At 34.8% G+C, this 24,695-nt stretch overlaps 2 protein-coding genes across 5 annotated transcripts; one reads left to right on the top strand and one right to left on the bottom strand.

Annotated features, from left to right (window-relative positions):
- Positions 1-1,424: 1,424 nt before the first annotated feature.
- sst5 (somatostatin 5) lies at positions 1,425-7,300 on the top strand. The gene is made up of 2 exons (XM_042511924.2): positions 1,425-4,251; positions 5,742-7,300. The coding sequence occupies exons 1-2, from the start codon at positions 4,135-4,137 to the stop codon at positions 5,937-5,939; spliced, it is 315 nt and encodes a 104-aa protein (XP_042367858.2). The 5' UTR covers positions 1,425-4,134; the 3' UTR covers positions 5,940-7,300.
- A 138-nt stretch (positions 7,301-7,438) lies between these two features.
- On the bottom strand, positions 7,439-23,948 carry trip6 (thyroid hormone receptor interactor 6). Of its 4 annotated transcripts, none has more exons than XM_088073091.1 (11): positions 23,870-23,948; positions 23,358-23,403; positions 18,885-19,104; positions 18,052-18,155; positions 17,797-17,910; positions 16,352-16,942; positions 15,517-15,613; positions 15,244-15,413; positions 14,284-14,462; positions 13,490-13,610; positions 7,439-11,381 (listed from the first exon to the last, which is right to left on the bottom strand). In XM_088073091.1, the coding sequence occupies exons 3-11, from the start codon at positions 19,093-19,095 to the stop codon at positions 11,205-11,207; spliced, it is 1,764 nt and encodes a 587-aa protein (XP_087929217.1). In that variant the 5' UTR covers positions 19,096-19,104; positions 23,358-23,403; positions 23,870-23,948; the 3' UTR covers positions 7,439-11,204. The 4 variants fall into 4 exon arrangements, with proteins under 4 accessions (XP_087929217.1, XP_042368735.2, XP_087929219.1 ...); XM_042512801.2 differs by having other exon boundaries at positions 7,439-11,336; XM_088073093.1 differs by having other exon boundaries at positions 15,517-15,610.
- Positions 23,949-24,695: the final 747 nt, after the last annotated feature.

Here is a 24,695-nt window from a genome sequence, read left to right as displayed (position 1 = left end):
CGCTGCTTGTTAAACTCTGACACTTTGTGACTTTTAATAAAGCTCTGACTTCACCTGAGTACAGAGAGGAAAAACACCCAAAAATGTCCCAAAAAATGAGACAAAACAGCGCGGAATCTGCAGGAAATGACACCAAAAACACTGAAGAGGTGGATCAAAAGTGATGATTTAGAAGAAAAAACTGCAGTGATCAGAGGCGGACGAAGTACCTAAAAGTAATACTTGAGTAAAAGTACATGTGACCAGACAATGACTCTGATAGAAAGTTATTATTTGAGTAAATGTTTTAAAGTATTTCATATTTACTGTACTTAAGTACAGTGGTGAATTGTAATGAAAAAATACTACTTTTTAATGGTTAAGTATTTTTTGTGATTATCTCTACTTAACCTGAGTTTTTGTATTTTTGTCAAACTTTACTTTACTTCCACTACATTACCAAAATAAAAATAATGATTTTACTCCACTACATTACCTAAATAAAATAAGTACTTTTCCACATTTCTAAAATAAAATAAAATAAAATAAAATAAAATAAAATAAAATAAAATAAAAATAGTACTTTTGTTCCAAAACATTTTCTGTAAACATTTTAGTTACTTACGATAAAACAGGTAATGGTGAATGACAGAATTAGAGGGAGGAAAAAAATAGATTTTTTTGTTTAAATTAAAAGTAAAAATAGTTATCAAAAACAAGTGTAATTGAGTGATTTTTCTTACCAACGTGTACTTTTACTTTATATATTTAAGTACATTTTAAATTATCAAATTGCTTTTGATATTTTATCTTAAAATAATCATAAGAAGCCAAATATCAAATGGTTGGTAATTAGAATAAACCAAAACACATTAATTCACAGCTAACATGAAGACGGTGCATCAAAGCAGGACGTACGCATGAGGGTGCTGGTAAGAAAAAAAAGGGAAGTGCACATCTTCCGGATTTGGTCAAATGTGAGACTTTATTTGAGCTACAGCTGACGTCAGCATGACAGGTGACGATGTTTCCAGTAAGCAGGTTGCTGCAAAGAAGCCACGAATCACAAGATGCTTCACAAACATCTTCATCCGGGCAGCTGAGAACACTTCTCCACTTTTGTTCCTGATTTATGATGTTTAGTAATGTCCAGAAAAGTGAGTAACAGTACTTCATTTTACTGCATAAAATATAAGTGTTTAAAATAAAAAATACATTTTTTTAAATGAACCATATCTCCATTTTACTAAATAAAGATATCAGTGGTGTTACAATTAAAAAAAGAGTATTTCTCTATTTTACTATATCAAAATATTTCAAAAATATTAAAGATGTTTAAAATATTTTGCAAAATAAAAACATTAATGGTGTTTAAAATAAAAAAAGTTTTTTTTTACTAAATTCTGTATTTTACTGTATAAAATATTAATCGTGTAAAATAATAATCAAATTTATTTTTCATAAATTTATTGTATTAAGTTATTGTAATATTATTGTCCACATTTGTGTTTTTGTAATTTGTAATTTACCCATTTTACTGTATAAAATGTTTAAAATAAAGAATCTTTTTTTATTGATAGAATTAAATGTTTTACAGTTACAAAAGAGACGCTAAAAATACTGCATTTTTAAAATCTTGACACTTGAAATCTCAAACACTGCTCTTAAATACAAATTAAACTGAAGTATTTCTATTCTGTGTAGCTATATACTTCCTAATACCTCATCACCTAAACTAACAGAAAACTCTTTTACTTGTATTTGTATGATACTGTGAAGTGTACTTCAAACATGATGTACAGATGTTTTTATATGATGCAGTTTATTTATTTGAATATACTGTATTTCTATTCAATTCCATTTTTATTGTATTAAATTGACTTTTTTTCTGCCATACATTTTAAACAGATTTGGTTGCTAGATCAATTTTTTGTATTTATTTTAATTTGTTAATTTTCATGTTTATTTTACAAAGTTGAGTTTTTTCTGATATAACATTGACATTTTTAACCATATATTTTAGACTGATTTTTTTTTTTTAGTATCTATGTATTCTTCTTTATTTATTTTTATTTGTTCATTGTATGAAACCATTTTATTTTCAGATTTTTATTGTATAACTGACATTTTTTACCATATATTTTAGACTGATTTGATTTGATTGATTTTTTTTTGTATCTATATATTCTTCTTTCTTTATTTTTATTTGTTTATTGTATGAAGCCATTTTTATTTTCAGATTTTTTTTCCTGAAAAAATATTCTGTCAACACATTCTCCCGTCTATAATTTTGTACCATTTCTTTTGCAAAGACATTTCTTAGTGCAAGCGTTAAAGGGTTAAAATAAAGACTGAAACACTGAAATGAATGAAGAATCCTGCAGAGTGAAAATCAGCAGGAGGACTTTCTGCTCGTTAGCTTTAGGTGGAGATGTTTAATTAACCCCGACACGCTGACAGTATTGTCTCATGGCGCAGCAGCAGGTGCGGAGGCGGCGGAGCTGCGATCTGCGTGTTGGACCCCTCTTTCTTTGTGCGGGGAGCACAGCTGCACGCCTGCAGTCACGACATCCTCGCTCAGAAAATAATGTCAAGTTATGTCACGATTAAAGCGTGAGTCATCAGTGGCAATAAAAGGTCACTATTTAAAAAATAAATTGTGAAAATGATACTTTGTTGCAGCATTAATGCTTTTTGACTTAATGCTGGAAAAAGAAACAAAATATCATTTCTCTTTTAAATGTGTAATATTACAAACAAGCTAGAGTTGTTTACTTTTTAATTTTTTTTGCAAGTTTTTGCTTGCACTGCAATTACGACTTAATTTATACCGAAACACTCACATCAAGTGTTTTGTTTGCAGTCTGACATTTAGGGTGTTTATTTTTCCACTGACTCAAAGTGACGGCATGAAGGGTGGCGGAGACGCTTTAGCGGCCTCATTAACATTTGAGTCACTTTGTGTCATCAACAACACGACAACAGCACGCAGGACTCACAGTGGGTCGTAACGGATTACAAGTAAACAGGAGAATGTAATCAGATTACAAAAGTACAATCAGAAATGTTAGATTATATTGTCTTGGCTAAAAAGCTGCTGGAAAAATAGCCATGAGTCCCTAAAAACAACCAGAACTGGCGGCTAAAAAGCTGCTGAGACACAGTGACTGGCCCCTGAAAATCCCCAACATTATGGGGCTAAAATTTGCTGTAAAAACAGCCTCAGGTTGCAAAAAAACATTGAGGATTGGGAGCTAAATAGCTGCTGAAAAAGAGCAACATGCTGCTAAAAAACAGTGTTTTGGGGCTGAAAAGCCACAGAGAAAACAGCCACTGAATCCCCAAAATAACCCACGTTTAGAGCCCAAAAGTTTGATGAAAAAAAGGAGAGACCTTTAAAAAAACAATACACTTTTGGGCTGGAAAAGCGCCTGTGGCTGCAATCACGAAAAAACACTGTCAGGGCTGAAAAGCTGCCCAAAAACAGCAACGAGTCCCCAAAAACACACACCTGGGGGCTAAAATGTGCCCTGGGTCACTAAAAAACACCCCATTTGGATGCTGTTGGAAAAACAGCGACAGATCCCTAAAAACACCCACGTTTGGAGGCTAAAAAGCCACAAGAAAAACGACGACAGATCTGTAAAAACATCTGTTTATAGAAACTAAGAAGCTGCTGGAAAAACAGCTAAAAAACAGCGGTTTGGGGCCAAAAAGCTGCTCGAAAAGAGCTTGTGGTCTCGATAAAATCAGCCACATTTGGGGATAAAAGAGTGAAATCGGATGGAGCGGCTGCAGCTCATCACCACTGACAGAAATAAAGTGATTTGTTGCCAAACAGAAGTCAGATCCTGGAGTTTTTTGTGTTACAGGAGCAGATTTGATGACCTTATTCAGTCCGGTGACACTCCTCCTCTCCTCCTCTCCTCCTCCTCTCCTCCTCTTCACCTCCTCCTCCCTCCCTCATCGCCACCAATCACGTCCTTTAGTTTGCTGGAGGATGAGGAGGGTTTGAGGATGAAGACGTCTATTTATCGGCTGGACACGTCCTCCTCAAACAGTGATGACGCTCTGATTCATCCTCTGACTTGTTGAATTTGGGGTTTTTGCAGCGTTGTCGGTGTTCAGAGGAGGATCTGGGATTTTGAGGTGGAGATGTTTCGCTCTCAGCTGCTTCTGTTGGGTTTTTGGTCGTCTGTGCTGCTGGTGCAGGTCGGCGGCGCGCCGCGCAGAGACGTGCTGACTCTGAGAGCGGACCTGACCGACGACAGGGTGAGTGACTGAGCTCCGATCAGCGGTGGAGGATCAAGTATTCAGATCATTTAAGTGAAAGTACTTATAGAAAACTGCAGAAATACTCTGTTACTTCAGTTATGAAGAATTATCAGGAGCAAGTATTAAATTAAAAGTACCCAAATACGGAAAATTAAAAAGTTAAAACAAAAAAAATTAAAATAAATAAGAAAACAACCTCAATGTTGATCAGAAATTGTTACCAGTTAAGGATGGCATTTGTTTGGGACGGCTATAATACCCACTTTATTTATTTTCTCATTTTTAGATATTTATTTATCTATTTATTAATAAAGTAAGGACGCATTATCAGGAGCATGGAGTATTTTAAGTACCCAATATGGAAAAATGTAACTTAAAATTCTTCTTCATCATTTTTATTTTTATTTTTCACCCTTAGGTAAAAAAAACTAAGTAATTGAAAACAAAAAAAAAATCTTGAAATATCTAAAATAAATAAGAAAATGACTTTAATGTTGATCAAAACTAGTTTCTAATTAAGGAGCAGCAAGATGAGAGATATAATATCCACAGTTTTTATATTCTTATTTTTATCTGCTCATTTTTCCATGTCACGCCTGAGATGTTTTGGTTTTCCAGTTTGTGTTTTATATTTTGTTTTGTGAAAATGTTAACTAAGTAACATATGTAAGTATTATCGGGAGCATGTACTTAAAGTATTTAAGGTAAAAGTAACTAAATACAAAAAAAATAAAAGGTTTAAAAAAAAAAAAGAAGTACCCAATAAGGAAAATGAAAAAGTTAAGATAATAAGAATTTAAAAAGAAAATCCCTAAATTTTAAAATAAATAACAAAACAAAATGTTGATGGTGAGGGATATAATAGCCTTTTTTTTCTTAATATTAACTACTCTTTTTTTTTTTTATGTCCGAGCTGTTCTGTAAAAGTGTTTCTGAAGTAAGAAAGTATTATCAGGAGCATGTACTTATTTAAAATGAATCGTAGCAAATACAGAAAATTAGAAAAAATAAAAAATTAATAAATAAAATTAAAGCCCCAAAAAAGAGAAAAAAATATTTTAAATAAATAAAACAATGGTTAGGATGGTTAGTGGAGTTGGGGAGGGATGTAACGCCCACTTTTTTATTTTTAATTTCATAATTTTAGCTGCTGATTTTATCATATCATGCATAAGCAATTTTGTCAAGTTTTTTTATTATATATGAAAAATGTAATAAATATATTCATTAAAAATAAAGTTAATAAAGTAAATCTTTATTTGTAAAGTGATGAAACTTGTTAGATAAACTAAAAGGTAAAATACTTTCTCCTGAAAAGGAGTGTATGTAAGTATAAAGATATTAAAAATAATGGACTTAAGTTCAGTACAAGTACCTAAAATTTGTACTTAAAATACTTGAGTACATGTGCTTAGTTACTCTCCAACACTGGTTGAGATATTGTGTTTAACAGGCTTCGGTTTCGTTCCCGTTCTGTCCTCCGTCAGGCTCTCTCACAGCTGCTGATGCTGAAGTTTGTGTCTGAACTGACGGAGGCGAGAGGAGACGAGATGCTGCCGGAGCTGAAGGAGGAGGAGGAGGAGGAGGTCCGAGAGGAGGTGATGCGGCGACATCTCCCCCTCTCACACAGAGAACGCAAGGCGGGCTGCCGCAACTTCTTCTGGAAAACGTTCACCTCGTGTTAACGCAAGAATAAAGCTGCTCAAGCTGGAGTACTTTTGATTTTCAATGTACTTTTTAAGGAGAAATGAATCCGTGTTTGGTGAATTTGTTGTAATTAAATAATTTCCTGCTGATGCCACATGCATGAGTGTAATATGAAACATGATAAAGTTTGTATATTTTGAGGTTGCAGAGATGCACACGGTGTCAAAGGCAACATTTTCTGATTTAAAGGGTAACTTTAAGCTGAAGGGGTAAACCTATGACAAGCACCTTTAACCCTCTGAAACCTGATTTCTTTCAAAAAATGGGAAAAAGGCAATGAGCATCAATTAAAGAAATGATGCAAAAATATGCAAAAAAAGTTTAAGAAAATTGCATTAAAAAACGGATGAAAAACCCCCAAAAGACTGGGAAACAGTGCTTAAAAATTAAATTAATTTTGTAACATAATTTTAAATACAACAATGGTGATTATAAATGTAATTTTAACTCGCTTTTTTTCCTTTTATTCCCCAGACATTTTTAAGTAATGCTGTTAATCTACTAATTTCTTGCAATTTGTTGAACATTTCCCACCAGGTAGCAATAATAATAAAAAAATATGATAAAAACATTAACAAAAAATCAAAAAAGTACAAGAAAATTACCAGATTACCAATTCTCAAAAGACCAGCAAACAGTGCTTAAAAACTTAGTCAACTTTGTAACATAATTTCAAATATAATAAAATAATTAGAAATATCGTTTTTCCCTAGCTTTTTTTTTTTTTTTTTAAACTTTTTCCTCTCGACATTTTAAAAATAATTTTCTAAATCTTTAAATATTTGGCAATTTCTGGAACATTTCTTGCAAAGCTGCTCATTGCCTTTTTTCTCCTCGTGTTTTGGAAGGAAATTCAAATTTTAAATACTTGTAAAAAGTGTCTGAGAAAGAAAAGAGATGTTGCTCCAAGTTTCAAAGAGTTAAGATGAGTTTATTTTTTTAAAGTTGGAGCTCTTTATATAAGGTTTATTTAATGTAAAGCGTAAAGGATCATGACATTATGTGTAACATGGATGCAGAGGAAACCCAAAATAACACTATTCTGCATGAGGTCCAAGAAACGCACAAAGTTATTATCTTGAATTTGTTTGTTTTTTTTTTGTTTGGTTGTTTTTGTGTGTGTGTGTGTGTGTGTGTGTGTGTGTGTGTGTGTGTGTGTGTGTGTGTGTGTGTGTGTGTGTGTGTGTGTGTGTGTGTATAGTGTTTGTTAGTGTGCCTTTACATGGACAAAATTATAGTAATTTTATCTTATTTCATTAAATTTATTTAGTGTTTAGTTCTGTTTATAAATGCATATTAACTCGAGAGGCTTTAAGATGACAAAAGATGTATATTCAAACTTTTTATGTCTTATTTTCTTGTAGTTTTCACAGTTTCTACTGACTAGAGACAAAATAAATCCTAAAAAAGACCTCTGCACGATGCATGGCTGCTGTTTCATTGGACCAGTTTGCACAAAAAGTGACAAACAAACCACTGACTTGTTGACATTTTAATAATGAATTTTTGTTACTACAACCTGTATTAGGAGAAAATCCACCCGTGTGTTCACATACTCTCCCGTTAATGTCACGACCTCGGTAACTTCGGTACCAAATGTCCTCCTGCGTCCTCTCAGAGTGAGTTTCGGTGGACAGAGCTGCTGAAGTACCGCGGGCTTTTTCTACAAGCTCCAATTCACAGCATTTCAAACCGAACACAGCGAGGAGGAAAAAAACGGACGACTGCAACAAAAACTAAAACTACGGGTCGGCACGGGTCGGGATTTTAAAAATGACACAACTGAGCGTGAGTGAAATGATAATCTCGATGGTAAAAAGCTGATTAATGCTACAAAAGAGTACTAGGGTCAGGCATAAGAGATAAAACTTCGAGGAGGAAGATTTTTAGTTTGCTTTTCGATAACGACGTCGAAATGTCGAGAAAAGTCAACTTCTCTGGTGCATCAGCACCATCTCTTCAAAGTCCTAAAACTTTTCAACGCGCTGTGGTTTTGTGCTAAAATAAAAATAAACTGATTCTAAAGTACAATTTCACCAGTTCATTTATACAATTTTCGTTTTTTTTTTGTTTGTTTTTTTTAGCAGAGGCAGCCATGGGCGCTCACACGTTCAGTTTGATTCTCAAAAGTTCGAACTTAATCTTGAAAAGTCAACTTTGTCATCGACATCTCGAATTTATTCTCAACATTTCACTTCATTTTCATCTCTTCTACTTTCTGATCAACATTTTGACCTCTCAAAATTATATTTTATCTTCATTCAGGACATTTTGAGTTTATTCTGGAAATACAATTTCAAATTCATCATAATCGTTTCCACTTTATTTTTGTCATTTTGAAATTATTCTCAAAATTTTGACTCTATTCTAAAAATGATAATTCAGCTTTGTTCCAGACATTTTGTCTTTATTTTTGTCATTTTGTCTTTATTCTCAACATTTTAATTCTCATTTTAAACTTCATGACTTAACACTTGTAGCAGCTTAAATAGGGGATTTATTATTTCATTATAATTCTTGGCATTTTGACTTAAATCTCGAAAATATTATCAATTGATTCTGGACATTCACTTCATTTTTGTCATTTCAACTTTATTCTCAACATTCTGACTTCATTCTAGAAATTAAATTTTTTTAATTTAAACACAATTTTTCAACCTTATTCTAGACATTTTCAGCTTTACTTTCTGCAGTTTCAGTTTAATCTCATAATTTTAAGTCAATTATCAAATTTTGATTTATTCTCAGAATGATATTTCAACTTTACTCTCGACATTTAAACTTTATTTTTGTGATTTCGACCTTATCTCTACATTTTGACTTCATTTTCAAAATGTTTTTTTAACTGTATTCAACATTTTGACATTCTTCTTGTCATTTTTTTTAATCGCTTTTCTCTAAATACAAACAAAAAAAGTCTTCCTCCTGTGATTTAATTTTTTTTTTGCCTGGCACTTTGAAAGTTCAGCATTGATGTAGAAATTCTGACTTATTTTCAGTAATATATATATATAAAAAAATCTCTCTTCTAATTTGTTTCTCTTACGCCTGGCACTAATAGTCTTCCATAGAACACAGTATATACATCATGATATAAATAAACAAGAGATGAAATATGCAACTCTGGGCTGTTTTCCATGATCCAAAAAACAAAAAAAAAGCAGAATTCACAAAGCCAGTTTCAAAAAAGGATAATTATGAAACTGAATGACATCCTTGAGATAAGGCTTTTAAATCTGTAGCCCTTTAAAGTTACACAAATACAAAAATCAGGACGGAAAGACGGACGTTAAACACAATCATAACAAATACTGAAGCTCCAAAGTGACAAATCGGCCCACGTGAGTGCAAGAACGAACAATAATCAAATCCCAGAGTGAAGAGTTATTTTCCAAAATCATAATGTTTTGAGGGAAAAAATACTTCAAATTAAATTCCACTTTTATTTTGCTGAATGTAAAGAGAAGTATTAAATTTACCCAAAATAACTTTAAATTGAGTATAATTTTTTGTTTCATCCTTTAAGTGACACAAACTCACGAGACCACACGATCGGATGTTTTTCGGCCACGTAAAGCGACCCGAACACCCTGTTTTCCTTAAACCGAAGAAAGCATTCGACTTCATCGCACCGTCATCTTCACCGTAACAGTCAAGTATCGACCAACAACAAATGTTAAACAAATGCAAGATTGTGTTTCGTAGACATTCAAAAAGTGTTATTCTGTATGATTTTTTAAAAAATGGCAAAAATCCTGTTATGAGCTTCGATTTAGCAACTAAAAAACATGATATTTCTGAGATGTACGAGAGATTTGTTCTAGCAAATACTGTACTAGCATGAAATAAAAGCTAAACGGAGAAAAAAAAAACGTCTGGGTTGTAACTACACATTCCTGTCGTCTACATTTCTCCTGCTACGAGGCTACTTCTTCACTGCACTAAATGCTACACGCTTTCCAAAACAGTTGGCAACAGTTTCATTGTCAAACCGAACAGGCCCGTTATGTACAGTCACAGTTGCTGCAGTATGTGCTTTTAAAATGCTCGTTTTGAGGCAGTTCTGCACTATGTTTTACAAAATGTACAGGTCCCATCCTTTAGAAGGATTAGACAAGCCTTATTATCATTTAGGCTGCTTCTCTGCAAAAAAACCTTCATTTTCAAGTCTAAATCTATGATATCCTTCCATATTTAAAGGAATATTTCACCACCCAGAATTACCATTTGCATACAATTTTTTTTGCCATTTTTGGATTCTTCATTTGTCATTATTTGAGGAAAAAATAATAAGAAAATAATGTATGTATGGTAACTCAGGGGGTGAGTGTATGGAGGCAGCTTAAGGCCTAAAGGTTTGGTAATTTTAGGAAAAAAAGCATTTTTTAAAATAAACTTTGAAACTGAAAGTTCTGGTAGTTTTGATCTTGAATCATAAAAAAAAAAATCAAAATATTTTCCAAATGAAAATAAGTGTAAAAAAAGGCTATTTTTAATTTAAATATAATTTTGATTTAAGGGAGGGCCCTGAGCATTTTTTATATTGCATGCGAAAAAATAAAAGGATCGGAATGAAAAAACAAAAAATGCAATTGAAAAAAATAAGATCAATTGTAGATGAGTGAAAAAAGTAAAGCGAATAATTAATTCAAATGACTATTACAATTAAATCTAAATTACATTTCAACTGAAATGAACTTATTTTTTAAATATAATATTTTTTATAATTTTAATTTTTTTTTTATATCCAACATCAAAACCTGAACTTTCAGTTTAAAATTATCATTATTATTATTTTTACATTTTTAAGAACACACCCTTTTGTCCTTGATCTGGCTCCATAAAATATTCCTTTATTTGTCTTCGACAGTAATAATAATGTGTGCGTTAATAGTTGAGCAGTACCGATGAAGTGTAGCCCAAACTGCCTGCAGGTCAGGTCACTCTCACACTGAACTAAACATGAAAAACGTGGCAGCTGAGTACCAAAACAAGGAAAATGGAGTAAACCGTGAACGAAAGGAAACTAATGAGGTGTCTGCTCCGTCTCTGCAGATGAATTACAGCTGGATACCAACAGAGGGAACTATTGCAACGTTTATGTCAACTCAGAGCAACCACGAAAAAAAAAAGCAAAAAAAAGCACCTCTGAGCGAAGCGGCATTTCCTGTCTGCGCCATCGATAAAGTGTGAATGCTGTGAGCGTGGAGAGAGTGAGAGGGCGGAGCGGGGAGAGAGGTTTGTTAGCAGTCAGTGGAGATTTTGGCCGAGAGGTCCTGGATGCGGCGAGCGCTGCAGCTCTTACACAAGATGTGGCCGTCCAGCGGGTAACAGCCTCGACCCTCCCCTTCAGAGGACAGCAGGAGACCACATTCCTGATGGACACAGTCAGTTTTTAGCTCGGCGCTCTCACGTGGACTCTTCCCATAAATATATGTAAAAAGTAACAAAACCAGCAAATTAGACGCACTCTCTAAATTAATTAAGTCCTTTGAATTTATTTTTCCCTTTTTAATTTATATTTTATTTCCTTTTAGTTATTGTTTTTTAATTTCTTTGTATTATTTTATGCTGACATCATGCGTCCTGCATCTTGCATTATTTGTCCTTTTTTTAAAAAATCTTTTTTCCTAACTCTATGCTTGTGTTCAGTAGGACTGTTTTGACTTTTCACTGTTGTGTCGCCGTCTATTTATCCCATTTCTGCTTTGCTTTGATTGTCAAAGGACTTTGAAAACTCTGTTTTTAAAGGTGCTATATAAATAACGTTATTATTTATTATTGTTGTGGTTTTTAATGTAGATTTTATGTGATTTAGAGATTTTATGAGCTATTGGATACAAAAAATGAATGAAGTACCTATCTCTAAACCACTTTAGCTTTTACTGTGTGGAGTTTGGATTAAATATGGTAGTTAAATCCTATTTTTTCCAAAAAAAGTTTGGGATTTTTGCACACATGTTGCATAAATTAATGTGTTATTAACTTTTTAAAATACCTAAGTACTTTTAAAGAGCTGCAGAGACCCTTTTAGTCAGTTGTGTGAAATTCAAAGGTCAATGGTAACTGCAATAATGAAGATGCAGCTCCTGTGATAGCCTTCTAAATGTGTAAAAACTATATTAAAAAAAAAGAGTTGCACATTGGTGTTACACTTTTACATCAAAACCCAACAGCAGGATTTAAAGATGTTTTCTTCTTAAAAATCTCCAAAAACTCGTCGGAAACTGTAAAAACCTAAAATCACTGTCGGATTTCCAACAGTCCTTGAACACATGAGGTGTTATGAACGTGGCCATAAAATACTTAAATATCACCAGAATCACTATCATGTGCATTATTTAGAAACCAAAGTTAGCTACTTGCTTTTACCAGATGTTTTAGAAAACATTAAACACCGTGCTCCTCAGGGAAGTCATGACTCAGCTGAGACCAACAGTTATGTGACAAGACTGAAGGCAAAACTTCAACAAACTGCAGAAGTTTCGCAGACGACCCTCACCATCTGAGATGGCGTTAACATGTACTGAACACGCACACGCCAAGACTGGTTACCTCTAATTGTCTAGTTTATTTTTATTTTTAATTTTTAAATGTATTTTTATTTATTTATCATTTATTTATCCTCCTTATTTTGACATTTGTATAAACTGGATGGGAGGGTTTGGGTGGGTAGCTGTGTAAATGACAAACAAGTGTGCACGTGTATTCGCACACCAAAAGATTATATTTAGAAAACATTAATAAAATTGCAAATAAATAAATAAACTGAGGTTTTTGCAAGTAGAACTTTTTTTTCCTCAGCAGCAGTTTGTGCAGTTTGAGTCGCAGGTTATATTGATCACAGCTGATAAGACCAGATCGAATGATTGAGAGAAGCAGCTGTTTGTGAGTGAAAGCAAACTTTTACACCCAGAGCGCAAGGAACACTTGCGCCTGACGTTGTGCTGCTCCGTCTGTGCCCAGAATACGCTCCACGCTCCGAGAGTGTGGTGCAACAAATAACCAGTGTACATATATTACAACAACACTCGTGATGATTGTCCACCTCCAGAAATAAAAAATCTAAATGTGGCAGCAGATGTTTTAATCATGACAGGCCACTACAAATAAATAATTGTGTGGGAAACCCCGCAAAAGGAAAAAGTATTTTTTGACGCCACGACATCATGCTATGGATCCTGAAGATGTAATTTAACGATTTGGCCGCTATGTCAATTTTGACTTTAAAGCCTGATGCTTTAAAGTTTCTTTCCAATATTGGTAACACTTTTGGGCACTTGGAAAATCTTCTTTTGGTTATGATTTATGGCATTATAACTGTTACACTGCATTAAAGACCTGTTTTTGTGTAGTTTCAATAGAGGTGCAGGACTTTTATTTAATGGGCACAAAAACTGCCCTAAAATTGATGCTTTTTAGTCCTTCACTCTTCAATGAAAACTTGTATTTACTTGAAACTCTCAAACATGTCAAACATATTTATTTAGTATTTTGTAGTTTGTATTACCTCGTCCAGTCGACTCACCTCACAGACGTAACAGTTAACGTGGAAGCTGCGGTCCAGAGCTACGATCCTCACCGTCTCCTCCTGGCCCTGTTCAGGCATGATGGGCTCGCCACAAACCGAACAGCGAGGAGCGTACTTCCTGTGTCAGAGAACAAGCGACAGCATTTACAGTCAGTGCCTGAAAGTGAGAGTAACATCATGGTGTTTTTTAATGCCTTGAAATTACTTCATCAAATAAACACTGGTGAGAAACTGAAATATTTCCTCAAATTACAAGATAAATTCACCAATATACGATCAAGATGAATTGACTTTATAAAATATGCGAAAAAGAAGACTTTACGTGTGCAAAGTTTTGTTTGGCACCAGCAATTAATGCCTCTGAAATGTGGCCACTGAGGAAGGCACACGATAATATTCATTTGGAAATTTTAATGTTTTTCTGTGTAAACAAAAAAACAAGTCACAAGTAACACAAGTTCACTTTTTTCTGTTATTTTATTTAAATAATTTATTCTCTCTTTATTTGGGACATTCTTCCACCTTTTTTCTATGTTATTTTTTTTAAATTAATTTATTCTCTATTTATTTTGGACATTTTTTCCACTTTTTTCTTTGTTATTTTACATAACTAATTTTTGACTTGAACTAATTTTTTCACTTTTTCTGTTATTTTATTTAACTACTTTATTTTCTCTTTATTTGGGCCATTTTTCTCTTTTTTTATGTTATTTTATCTAACTAATTTATTCTCTCTTTATTTTCTATTAATAGAAAAAAAAAACAAAAAACAAAAAAAGTCTTTAACGTACCTATGAAAGTCATCTATGCAGTGTATCTGAGAGGTCGCGTCCACGGTGAAGGGCACCCCGTCCAAGCAGCAGTTACACACCACACACGTGAAGCAGCGAGGGTGGTAGGCCTTCCCCATGGCCCGCAGGATCCGGTCCAGGATGGGTTTGGAGCACTTTGAACAGCGCTCTAATGTACTCTGATGAGAAAAGTGGAAACGTGTTTGGATCAGAGGAGGAGCGACAGAAAAACAGAACAAACCAGGAAATATAGAAATATAAATATGTAGCAACAACTGCAAGGGATAGTGTTTTGATTAAAGGGATGGTTTGGATTTTTCTTTTTTTTCTGGCACGTTTGTGATACAAAATGTGACACACCGGTAAAAAAATAATACTCGACTGCTGCAGAGCTGTGTGCACAACCCTGGTCTACTGGCAATGAGAAAAAGTTTAATCTTTAACAGGTTTTACCACAATTAGAAAGACATGCATAGATGCACTAATATTGCCTTTATTAGCAAAGGGAAGAACTTCTGAAACCCTACGAAAAGTGGTTTGATTTCTTTAAAAAAAACCAAACAAAAAAAAACCCAAAACATGAGAAATTGTTAATAAATATGATTTAAAAAATATGGAATATCTGACAGAAAAATACATTTTATATATTTATTTTTTTATTCTTAAAATGAAAAAAAAATTTATATATTTTAAACTACACAACAAAAATAAAAAAAATATAATTTTTTTTTTGCATTTTTCAGGTACTTTTTTTACTTTTAATGTTTAATTTTGGAGATAATTTCTTGTCAAGCTGTTCATCGTCTGCTTTCTGTGTTTTTTAAAGGAATAAAGCTAATTTGCTCAGGTGTAAAAGTGTTTAAATATTCGAAATATAGCATACACTGATTTTTTAGGGGGACATTTTATTTTTGTGCCTTAAATACACGTTGCTGCTGCCCAGCCGTTGTCTTTACTCACAATGTAACAACTCTCGCAGTAACTCTTCTTGTCGAGGGCGTAGAACGGTTGCCCCCGGAGACGGGCGTGGCAGGTGATGCATGTAAAACACTCCACGTGGAACACCTGCTCCATGGCGATGCAGCCGCTGCCATCGCCGACCACGTTGTCCCCGCAGCGGGCGCAGCGGCCTGAAAATCAGAATGTCACATATCTGAGTTTGTTTAATTTTAAATGTCAGAATGCATGTTCTGCTGTGTCAGATGTCATTAATGTAACGAGCAGCAACCGTACCGAAATAGTCCTCGACGGGGGGGTGGTTCATATCATATACCAGCTTCTTGGTGAGTCGATCCAGCTCTTCCTCGGGTCTGCTTGTCGCTATGCTCTGCTGGAAGAAAAGACGATACACGAATCACATGTGAAACAAGAAAAGACCTGAAATCATCTCTTTTATCACCAACTTCTTTCACTGCAAGGTTAATTTAATATTTAGGAATTTTAGGTTTGTAGTGAGAATCACAATTTTGTTTACTTAAATCTTTTTAATAGATATGATTTAAATCAAAATTTACTTTTTAAAAAAGATGTATTTCTCTGTACAGCTGCTTGTGTGTATACATGTAACATTCCTGTGTTTTTATTTAGCACATTAAGGGATCAGATGGAGTCAAGTGTTTTTCATGTCGCTGTCTTACAGTGAAAATATTCTTCTAAAATACAAAATTATTAAATGAAATGCAGTTATTAATTAGGTAGATGATGCAATAAAAAAGTTACATAAACTACTGTTATAGTAAAGTTGGATAAAATGCTGTTATAATATTAAATAAACTACAGTATAAAGTAAAAATAAAACACTTTCATAGTAACAGTCAGTATTGCTTTCCAGCTCCTCCATGTTTGTTTGTTTTGGTATGTTGCGTGGACGCCCCCTCGACCACGCAGACATCGCATCAGATAACGTAAACGAAATAAAAAATAGAGCATAATAAAAAAAAATAACTTTTTTTTCTGTCATCAGACAATATATCATGTCATATCGCACAGCGGTGAGTAACGGACATATAGACGATCTTTTCTGGCGTGAAGTATTCCTTTAATCTTCATCTATAGACGTGTCCCTCACCTTGCTGGACTGATAAGCAGGACTCTGCGCGGCCCCGGACCCCGTTTGATTATTCTCCATCCCTCTCTTGGACAGCGGGACCTGGTTCACTCTTCCTCCAGGTCCTGAGCCGCCCCCCTTGTAGGCCGCCTCAGAGTGCATCTCCTGAGCTTGTGGGCCGGGATGAGGAGGGTACCAGCCCTGCGGACTTGTCTGAGTCTGGGGCGGGGGGCGTGACACGTGCTGGCGAGGAGGGGGCGGGGTGTACGCCTGCTCAGCTTGTCTCCCTGTCTGGGAGTAGGTGACGGGCTGCGCCGTCTTGACCTGGACGCTGAACCGCGGCCCGGTGGGCGTGGAGGCGGTGGTGTAGGAGGCCGGGACGGGCTGAGGGTAGGGCTTGGGGGTCGAGCTGGAGTAGTAGTCCTGCTGGTGGGAGGTGGAGTACTGGGGGGACTGGTGCTCGCTGGGGTACGGCGGCGCCGGGTGGTACTGGCTCTGGGGGTGAGGGGGGTAGCCCATGGATGGTCGACCCTGAGGAGGGGCTGCGCTCTGGTGCGCGGGCTTGTAGTGATCCCCTGAGAGGTACTTGTTGTAAGGCACGTTGTCGTACAGCTGTGAGGGAACGAAAATCAACCAAATAATGAAAAATAATAAAATATTTTTAAAATAGGTTTTTCAGCACACATTCATGGACTAAACTTAATTCCATAAAGTCCCCTAAGAAAAACACTTATAGAAACTAATTTATTCCCACTGACATAAACACCTTAAATAAAAGACAATGATAACTGCGTCCACATAAACACTATGACATTTTGCACACAGGAGAATATTGTTATTTTTATTCAGTCTACATTTTTGTATTAGGTTTCTATTCTGGTTTTTTAAACACATTCTTTATGTTTATTGTTTGGGTTTGTTTTGTTTTGTGGAGAAAAGTTTCAGACGATTTCCTGTCAGGACAGACAATAAAGATTTCTGAATCTGAATTTGAATGACTTTTCAAGGAACCATAATAAAATTTTACGAGACCAAACCGAGATTGTTTTAAACATTTTTGATATTTGTTTTGTCTTTTAACACTTTTGGTAATTTAATGTGTTATTAAAAAACATTAAAAAATGTTTTTTTTTTGTGATTTTTTTTTTTTTTTTTTAGAAAATGTGCCTTTCAAAACCCCAGGGCCTGTTTTCTTTTCTTTTTTTTTTTAAATAGGGCCCCTTCTCTGCAATAAATTCTTGTTTTGTTGTTGGATTTTCAAATTTCCAACAGTCCTTAAAAACATTATGTGTTATTATACAGGTTTGTGAAGAAAAACTCCAGGCCTTTTCCAAAACTTTGATGCTTAATTTAGTTTTCCTACACTTTTCCATGCCTGGAAATTCCTAATTGCAAATTCCACAGCTTCTCGTGGTTTTCCATGACCGCAGGAACCCTGATACTTTCAGCAAAGTGTATGTTCTTACTTGTGCGCTGGAGTCCTGTGGGTGGCTGTCCAGATCAGCCAGCATACTGGTGAGGGAGTCAATCTCTGCATCGATTTTGGAGTGATAGCTCGCTGGCTTTTCGGGTCCACGGTGCTAAAAACACGACAACAAACGAAGAATGTTAATACAAACATAACGTTAAAATTGGCAGCTTGGAGAGGTCAAAATATAGGAACATAAACACAACTCAAGATGTTTATTATTATCACTGAAGCTGCAGAAAAATGCTCCCACCATCAGCTCGTAGCTGTCCATGTGAGGGCTCCAGGTGCGGTCTTCTTTGGGACCGTGGGGAGGGGGATAGTAGTGATCGCTTGACGAATGATGAATTGGCCCACCTTTAGGTCAGAGAAAAGACATCAAAAAATATATTTCAAGTCAAAAAAACCCTTCCAGATTCTTAAAAAACCCAAATAATTAGGTAGCTATTTCCTTCACTGTGCTCAAGGACTTCGAGGAAATCTAGTACAGACACAATTTTGGCAAATTAAATTGTCAGTTTATAAAAGTACGGATAAAATTATTGGTTGATTAATGAATCAGCTGACTGAAAGAAAATTAATTGCTAACTATTTTGACATTTAAGTCATTATGTCCTTTTTTTAAAAAATAATTTTGAGTTTAGGGAGTGTATTTCCTTTTTCTTAATTAATTTTGATTTTTTTTAATAACCTGCAAATAATTTTTAAAATAATTTGCAAGTTTTTTTTTAGATGCTCTTCTATTGTTTTTAAATAATTTGGTTAAATAATTAAATAATTTTGTTTTTTGCCCAAAGAATAAATACAGCACTTTAAGAAAACTCACTTTGGGGTTCTGGTCTACAGACTGGATATACTGAGGGCTTGGAAATAAGGAGAAAATCATGAAAACACTCAAAAATACACACTAAAACTAAAATTAATGACTAATGAGTCTAAACACACACTTTTAACTGTAATGAGGAAAATTATATTCAAGTTTGGATACATTAAAGTAAAACTGACCAAAAGCGAGACACATTTTATTTCAGAGAAATTTAAAAAGTAAATAAAAAATGCTGACACCAGTAATTGACTTTTTCTCACCTGTGGGTCCGGTAGCCATGTACCTGTTGGCCATCCCCCCTCCTCCTCCTCCTCCGTTCTGGTCATAGGGGCCGTATTTTGGCCGAAAGTCAGATGTCCCCTTCTTGTTGGGGGCCCTGTAGATGGCTGATCCGGCAGAGTGAGACATCTGGGGGACGGCTCGCTCAGGGCTGTCCAGAGTCCTCGGTGGAAGCCAGGTGGGACCGGACATGGCAGGCTTCTGAGATCAAAAAGAGAAAGTAGAATTACTGCATACTACATTTGTGTCAAATTTTGTCATTATAAGTGCATGAATTCTTAAGTTATGGGCAAAAACGTGTTTTGTGAAGTCACAGTGACCTTTGATCACCATGGTCTCATCAGTTCATTTTCGAACAAAAGTGGACGTTTGTGCCAAATTTAAGAAAAAAACTCCCTCAAGGCCCTCTTGAGATATTGTGTTCATTAGAATGAGACAGATGCAAGTTTCCAGAGACCTTTGACCACCAAAATCCAGCCAGTTCACTGTTAAGTATCAGTGGACGTTTGTGCAAAATTTGAAGAAATTCCCACGAGGTGTTCTTGAAATTTCGCATTCACAACAATGAGACATAAGAGTTCACAAAGACAGATGACCACAGAAATCTAAAAAGAAAATTGCCTAGTCCAAGTGGACGTTTGTGCCAAATTTGGGGAAAATCCCTAAAGGTCTTCTAGGTGTTGTAGAGACAGAAACTACCTCACCTTTGACCACTAAAATCTAATAAGTTCATGCTTGACTGAAAGTGGACGTTTGTGCCAAATATCTAAAAATTCCCCAAAAATGATGACATTTCTTGTTTACAAGAATGACACAGACAAGGTCACAGTGACCTTTGACCACCAAAATCTAATAAGTAAATAACTGAGACCCAGTGGATGTTTGTGCCTAAGTTTTATAAATTTCATCAAGGAGTTCTTGATATTAGATTCAGAAAAACAGTACGGACGGACGACCTGAAAATATATTTCCTCCAGCCACAGATATTGCCAGCACAGAGAAAAAAAAAGGGGAAAATGTTTATGTAATAGTTTATATCTTAATATGTTTTATTTTGGTATTCTGAATGCAAATCAGTGCCACACAATATTAACTTTGCTTCGCCCAACAGTGGGTCTGCATAATTTTCAGCATTTATCCATAATTTAGATGAGCACAGCTGTGGCTGTTTGTGTTTATGTCATATGTAACCAGTGGAAACTATGGGATGCTTCAGACTTGGTTTCCTATGGCAACGGGGACACACAGACCGAACAATAGCCTTCTAGATGAGGAGCAGGAAGACAGAAGCTGTTCTGAAAGACTCGGGGATTTCCAGCAGCACATTGGCCTAAAACGTGTACGAGTGTGTGTCCGTCCACTCTGAGATAAACACTTCATGCAAAACGCTCTCCAGCACACAAACTCGTACGCAAAATACACAAACAGGTGCAAATCTGTTATCCGCCACAATGGTTATTGTCTCTGAGTGTTTACACGCTGGTATCAATGATTTCCAAAATGAAACGGGGACAAAAACAGGGCAGGAAATGTTGTGTAATGATATGTGTCTGTATACACGGGAACACCTGGCTCATAACAATATATTATGTATTCTCTGTGGGATAAATAACACACAGCTGAGGCGACAAAGTGCTGACTTGCACCTGAGAGCCATCATTAAAAGGATAATTCAGATTTTTTTTTAAGTGGGTTTATAAGGACTACTTATCCACAGAAAATTTATTACATGAAGATGTCAGTCAACTAGCAAAGTACTAATTCCACACTGTACTTACAAGTAAAAGTCTTGCATTGAAAGTTTTATTTAAGTAAAATCAATTCAGGAAAAACTAGTGATGTAAAATAAAAACAAATACTAATCAAGTACAAAAGAACTAAATGCAGAAATGTATTTTTTCTAAAAATTGTACCATAATAATACATCCAAAAAAAACCAGCAAAAATTAAGAAAACAAAACCTACAAAAAATATTTTTTTAAATAAACAAAATCTATTTTGATATATAATGTTTTTCTTTTTTCTAGTTATTTGATAATTTCCTAATGATTATCTCTTTTTTTCTCTTATTTATTTATTTTTTAAGCAACTTTTCATTTGCATTCTCTTGTGATCTTTTACAAATTTTGGGCAAATCAAACAGTTACTGTATGTATTACACTGACTGTGGATAAGTCAGTCATGAAAACCCCAAATTCACTGCAAACAAGCCCATTAAAGATAGAAAGCAAGTCACATTTTTCCTTCAAATGAGTAAGAGCAGCTCACTTTCATGATAATTAATTTTAACCATTTTATTGGGGGAAAACAGACAAACAAATGCTTTAATGACACAAAGAACAACACAATTCTCTCTATTTTATAAATTAAATATTATTCCTTTTCCGGAAAGCCACCGTGCAATTGACATTATGCCTAAATGGATCGCAAACGCAGGGTCCAGCCAAAACAAGCGGGTATTGTCAGAGTGGAGAAATTAACAGCCCAGACTGATTGAATGCAGGTCGTCATAAATCCTTGTTGGTAAGAGGATTACACTGATGGATGAGAAGATGATGTAGACACAGTAATAAACAGCATTTAAGCTTTTTGGTTTATTTGTGACTTGTGTTATTTTATTATTTCTATTCATGGGGCTTTATAGTTACTCATAAATCATGCAAGTGGACTACTAAAAGGTCACTGGAAATTTGACAGTCAAACAATAATTTCTGTTTTGACAGTTGCTGGCTTTAATAATTGGCTGTATTTTTGTGATTTTTATTTTGGGTGCACTGTGGATTTGGAAGGTATGTTTTTCAAAAAAATATGAAAAAAGAAAAAAAAGTCACCCAAACCTATATATATATATATATGTTTTTAAATATCACCTAATTTTTATAGGGGTAAAAAAAACCCCAAAAAGTTAACTTAAAAGAATAAAAATCATCTTTGTTTTTTTTAACATAACAATACATGCCTTCCAAATCTGTGGGTCCTTCAAAATGAAAATTGCACAGATAACAACATTTTTATAGCCAGAAACTGTAAAAACAAGGTCGCAGGTAGTTGACAAAATGTATTGATTCTGCTGCTTTTCACAAAGTATTTTTCCAATTTTAGTCAATACATTTTTTATGCTAGTATTTGTAAGTATTCTGTTTCTACTCAGTAATAACTAACAGCTGCTAGTCGTTTAACATCACAATTCATAATTAAAGTTAAAAAAAAGTTTTTCAGGGTAAATAAGGTACCAGAGTGCATTTAAAAAAGCACCAAAACAGAGCTTGTTCCTTAAAAAAGGCAGATCCCTCTGGACACCTACAGAAGTCTGGGCTAAGCCCCCAATGTCCTCAAATCCTAAAAACGCCCCTGACTAACGATGAACACGTGGAGGAAAGAGTGACCAAAAACCTCCACAAGCGACCTGATTTAAGCCTCTGAATCCGGATGAGCACACACTCAAATCCGAGGACGGCTGAGCCGGGAAATTAATCTCAACGGTTTAATCACTGTGTGTGTTTAAAGCCAATTGCTTTTTATTTTTTTATGGGATTTAAAAGCATCTATTATCTCAGCTGGACCTCCTGTTGGAATGCAAAAGGAGGCGTAGCAGCTTGTAAAATGATGGAAATTATTTAGTCACCACCTATGTTTGTATCTTTCCTCCAAGATTAAGCTCTCCTCAAGTCATTTAGCTTAATAAACAAAAGAGTCTCAAGATTAAAAAAATTATGCAACTTTCTTTCCTGAATCCTCTGACTAAATATAGCTTTTCTATTCCTTTTTGGGGTTTTTTCCTTTTTAAACTTGGATGATTGGACTGTTGTCTGTTTTGTCATAAAAAAATGACATTCAGCATTTTTAATTTAAAAAGAAAAGTAAAAGTAAGTGAAATAAGTGGTTACTAACTCAGACATGATTCAAGTTGTCCCCATTGCTCCTATTTTCAGTTAAACACAAAAAAGTGCATATATTTATCATTCCGAATATAGTAATAATAATAATAAAGTCATAAATACTGCTACATCAACAACTAAATGTACCGTTTTCAAAACTGTTAATAAAAAAAAATCGGTTCCTCTTTTTTTTTTTATAAAGACAGCATCCGGCGTTTTTAACTTCAAAATAAAGGTTTGGCGTTTCAACAACATGAATAACTAGCCAAAAATACAGTCAAATTAGGTGGCAGCACATTCAAAGTTGATTTATGTTATCCCCATTTACTCCTATTTTCTGTTATAAACAATATTTTCTTGTTATATGACAAATAAGGTTGTGAAGGGTTTTATTTTGAAGGCTAGATGCCCCGTTAGCTTAAAATATTTGACACAATGTAGCTTAAATGTAGCTACGTGTGCCTGTTCGGTTAAACAAAACAACAAAAAGACATTATGGCTTAAATAAAACTGAATAAAAACCAAATCAGCAAACAGCATTTTAAGCAAAATTAGCAGCATATTAGCATGTCCTACCTTTTACAGTACCTTACAGTGACTGTCCTCTTCCCTTCAGTCTCATCTATAAAACAGGAACAACAAAAAAAAATCAAAAACGTCGCATTAAAAACACATTAACGTCATTTTAACGTTAGCCACGTACAGCAACATTAACGTCTCCTACGAATGAATGAGACAATAAAAAAACGCTCGTGTTTTTTTCGTCCAAATCTGTCTTTTGTGCGTCACGTGTGTGTAAAACATGGTACTTTAGTAATATACCGAACCGCAATGAAGGATAATTAGCGATAATTAACTTTAATAACAGGCTTGTTTACTTGTTTGTTAGCCTGTTTTGAACTCGCGCAGAGCTCGTGCCTTGCCTCGGGGCTAACTTCAACACAACCGAGCAGGAAACAATGAAATAACCGACACCTACCGCCAAAAACGAGCCCCAAAACACGGTCTTAACGTCGGTCTAAACGCTCAAACGGCAGTGAAAGTTATCCCGGGATAAGTTTGGCTCAGATTTAGCGTCGTTAACCTACTTTGTGACGGATCCTGAGGCCTGTAGCAGCAGCAGCAGCTCCGCACTGCATTCCCGACGTGTGACGTAACTGCGTAATTAGTGCGTGCGCGCCCGCGTGCGTGCGTGCGTGCGTGCGTGTGTGTGTGTGTGTGCGTGTGTCACATGAATTTAAAAAAATAAATAAAACTACAAAACTTCAGCATATTGCAAGCTTTGATAGGAAAATCCCAAAACTGTAAAAAAAAAAAATAGTGCTTTTATTTACCTTTACAAATATTAAAACAACAAAAATAATAAATAAATAAATATAGCTGGATGACTTTGCAGTCATTTTCTATCACAAAAAAATATGTAGGCCTATACATAGATTTTGTTTTTAATCTTAAGCACTTTTAAGCACAATTTTCTCATGTTTTTTTTAAATACTTTTTCCCCTATTTCTGCTAATTTTCATGTAAATTTCTTGCTAATTTTTGGGCCATGCTGATGTAGGGGAATCAAATCTGCTTGTTCCAGCACTGGTTATTATATATGTAAATTCCAAATAATCATAATCAGGTAAAAACTAAATTTAAACAAAAAGGTAAATATGGCTGAAACTTGATCTCTTACAGACCAGAGTATTAAAAACTGAAGATAGAAACAAAAAAAAAAAATGCATCAAGACAAACAGCACTGGACCTCGCAAATTTGATGCCTTACATTAGCATGGCTCCAAAATTAGCAAGAAAATTGTACCTGGAAATTGGAAGAAAGAAAAAAGAAAAATGATCAGAAAAAGTGTTAAAGATTAAAAAAAATATATATTATGTACACATATTTCTTTTGTAAAATTTCCTCAAAGG

Source organism: Plectropomus leopardus, chromosome 23 (assembly GCF_026936395.1).
Source record: "Plectropomus leopardus strain MGB_pleo_1.0 chromosome 23, ASM2693639v1, whole genome shotgun sequence".
NCBI classification, from domain to species: Eukaryota; Metazoa; Chordata; class Actinopteri; order Perciformes; family Serranidae; genus Plectropomus; species Plectropomus leopardus.
The sequence above is the reverse complement of the archived record's forward strand: the minus strand, read 5'-3'. Positions and strand labels throughout refer to the sequence as shown.

What these genes read in the sequence shown, in the direction of transcription:
- sst5 (XM_042511924.2), top strand. Translation starts at nt 4,135, where the DNA reads ATGTTTCGCTCTCAGCTGCTTCTGTTGGGTTTTTGGTCGTCTGTGCTG. An exon ending in CGGACCTGACCGACGACAGG is followed by an intron (nt 4,252 to 5,741) that starts GTGAGTGACTGA and finishes GTCCTCCGTCAG; the next exon opens with GCTCTCTCACAGCTGCTGAT.
- trip6 (XM_088073091.1), bottom strand. Translation starts at nt 19,095, where the DNA reads ATGTCCGGTCCCACCTGGCTTCCACCGAGGACTCTGGACAGCCCTGAG. An exon ending in CTGCTTATCAGTCCAGCAAG is followed by an intron (nt 15,614 to 16,351) that starts GTGAGGGACACG and finishes CTTTTCTTCCAG; the next exon opens with CAGAGCATAGCGACAAGCAG. An exon ending in TGCATAGATGACTTTCATAG is followed by an intron (nt 13,611 to 14,283) that starts GTACGTTAAAGA and finishes TCTCTGACACAG; the next exon opens with GAAGTACGCTCCTCGCTGTT.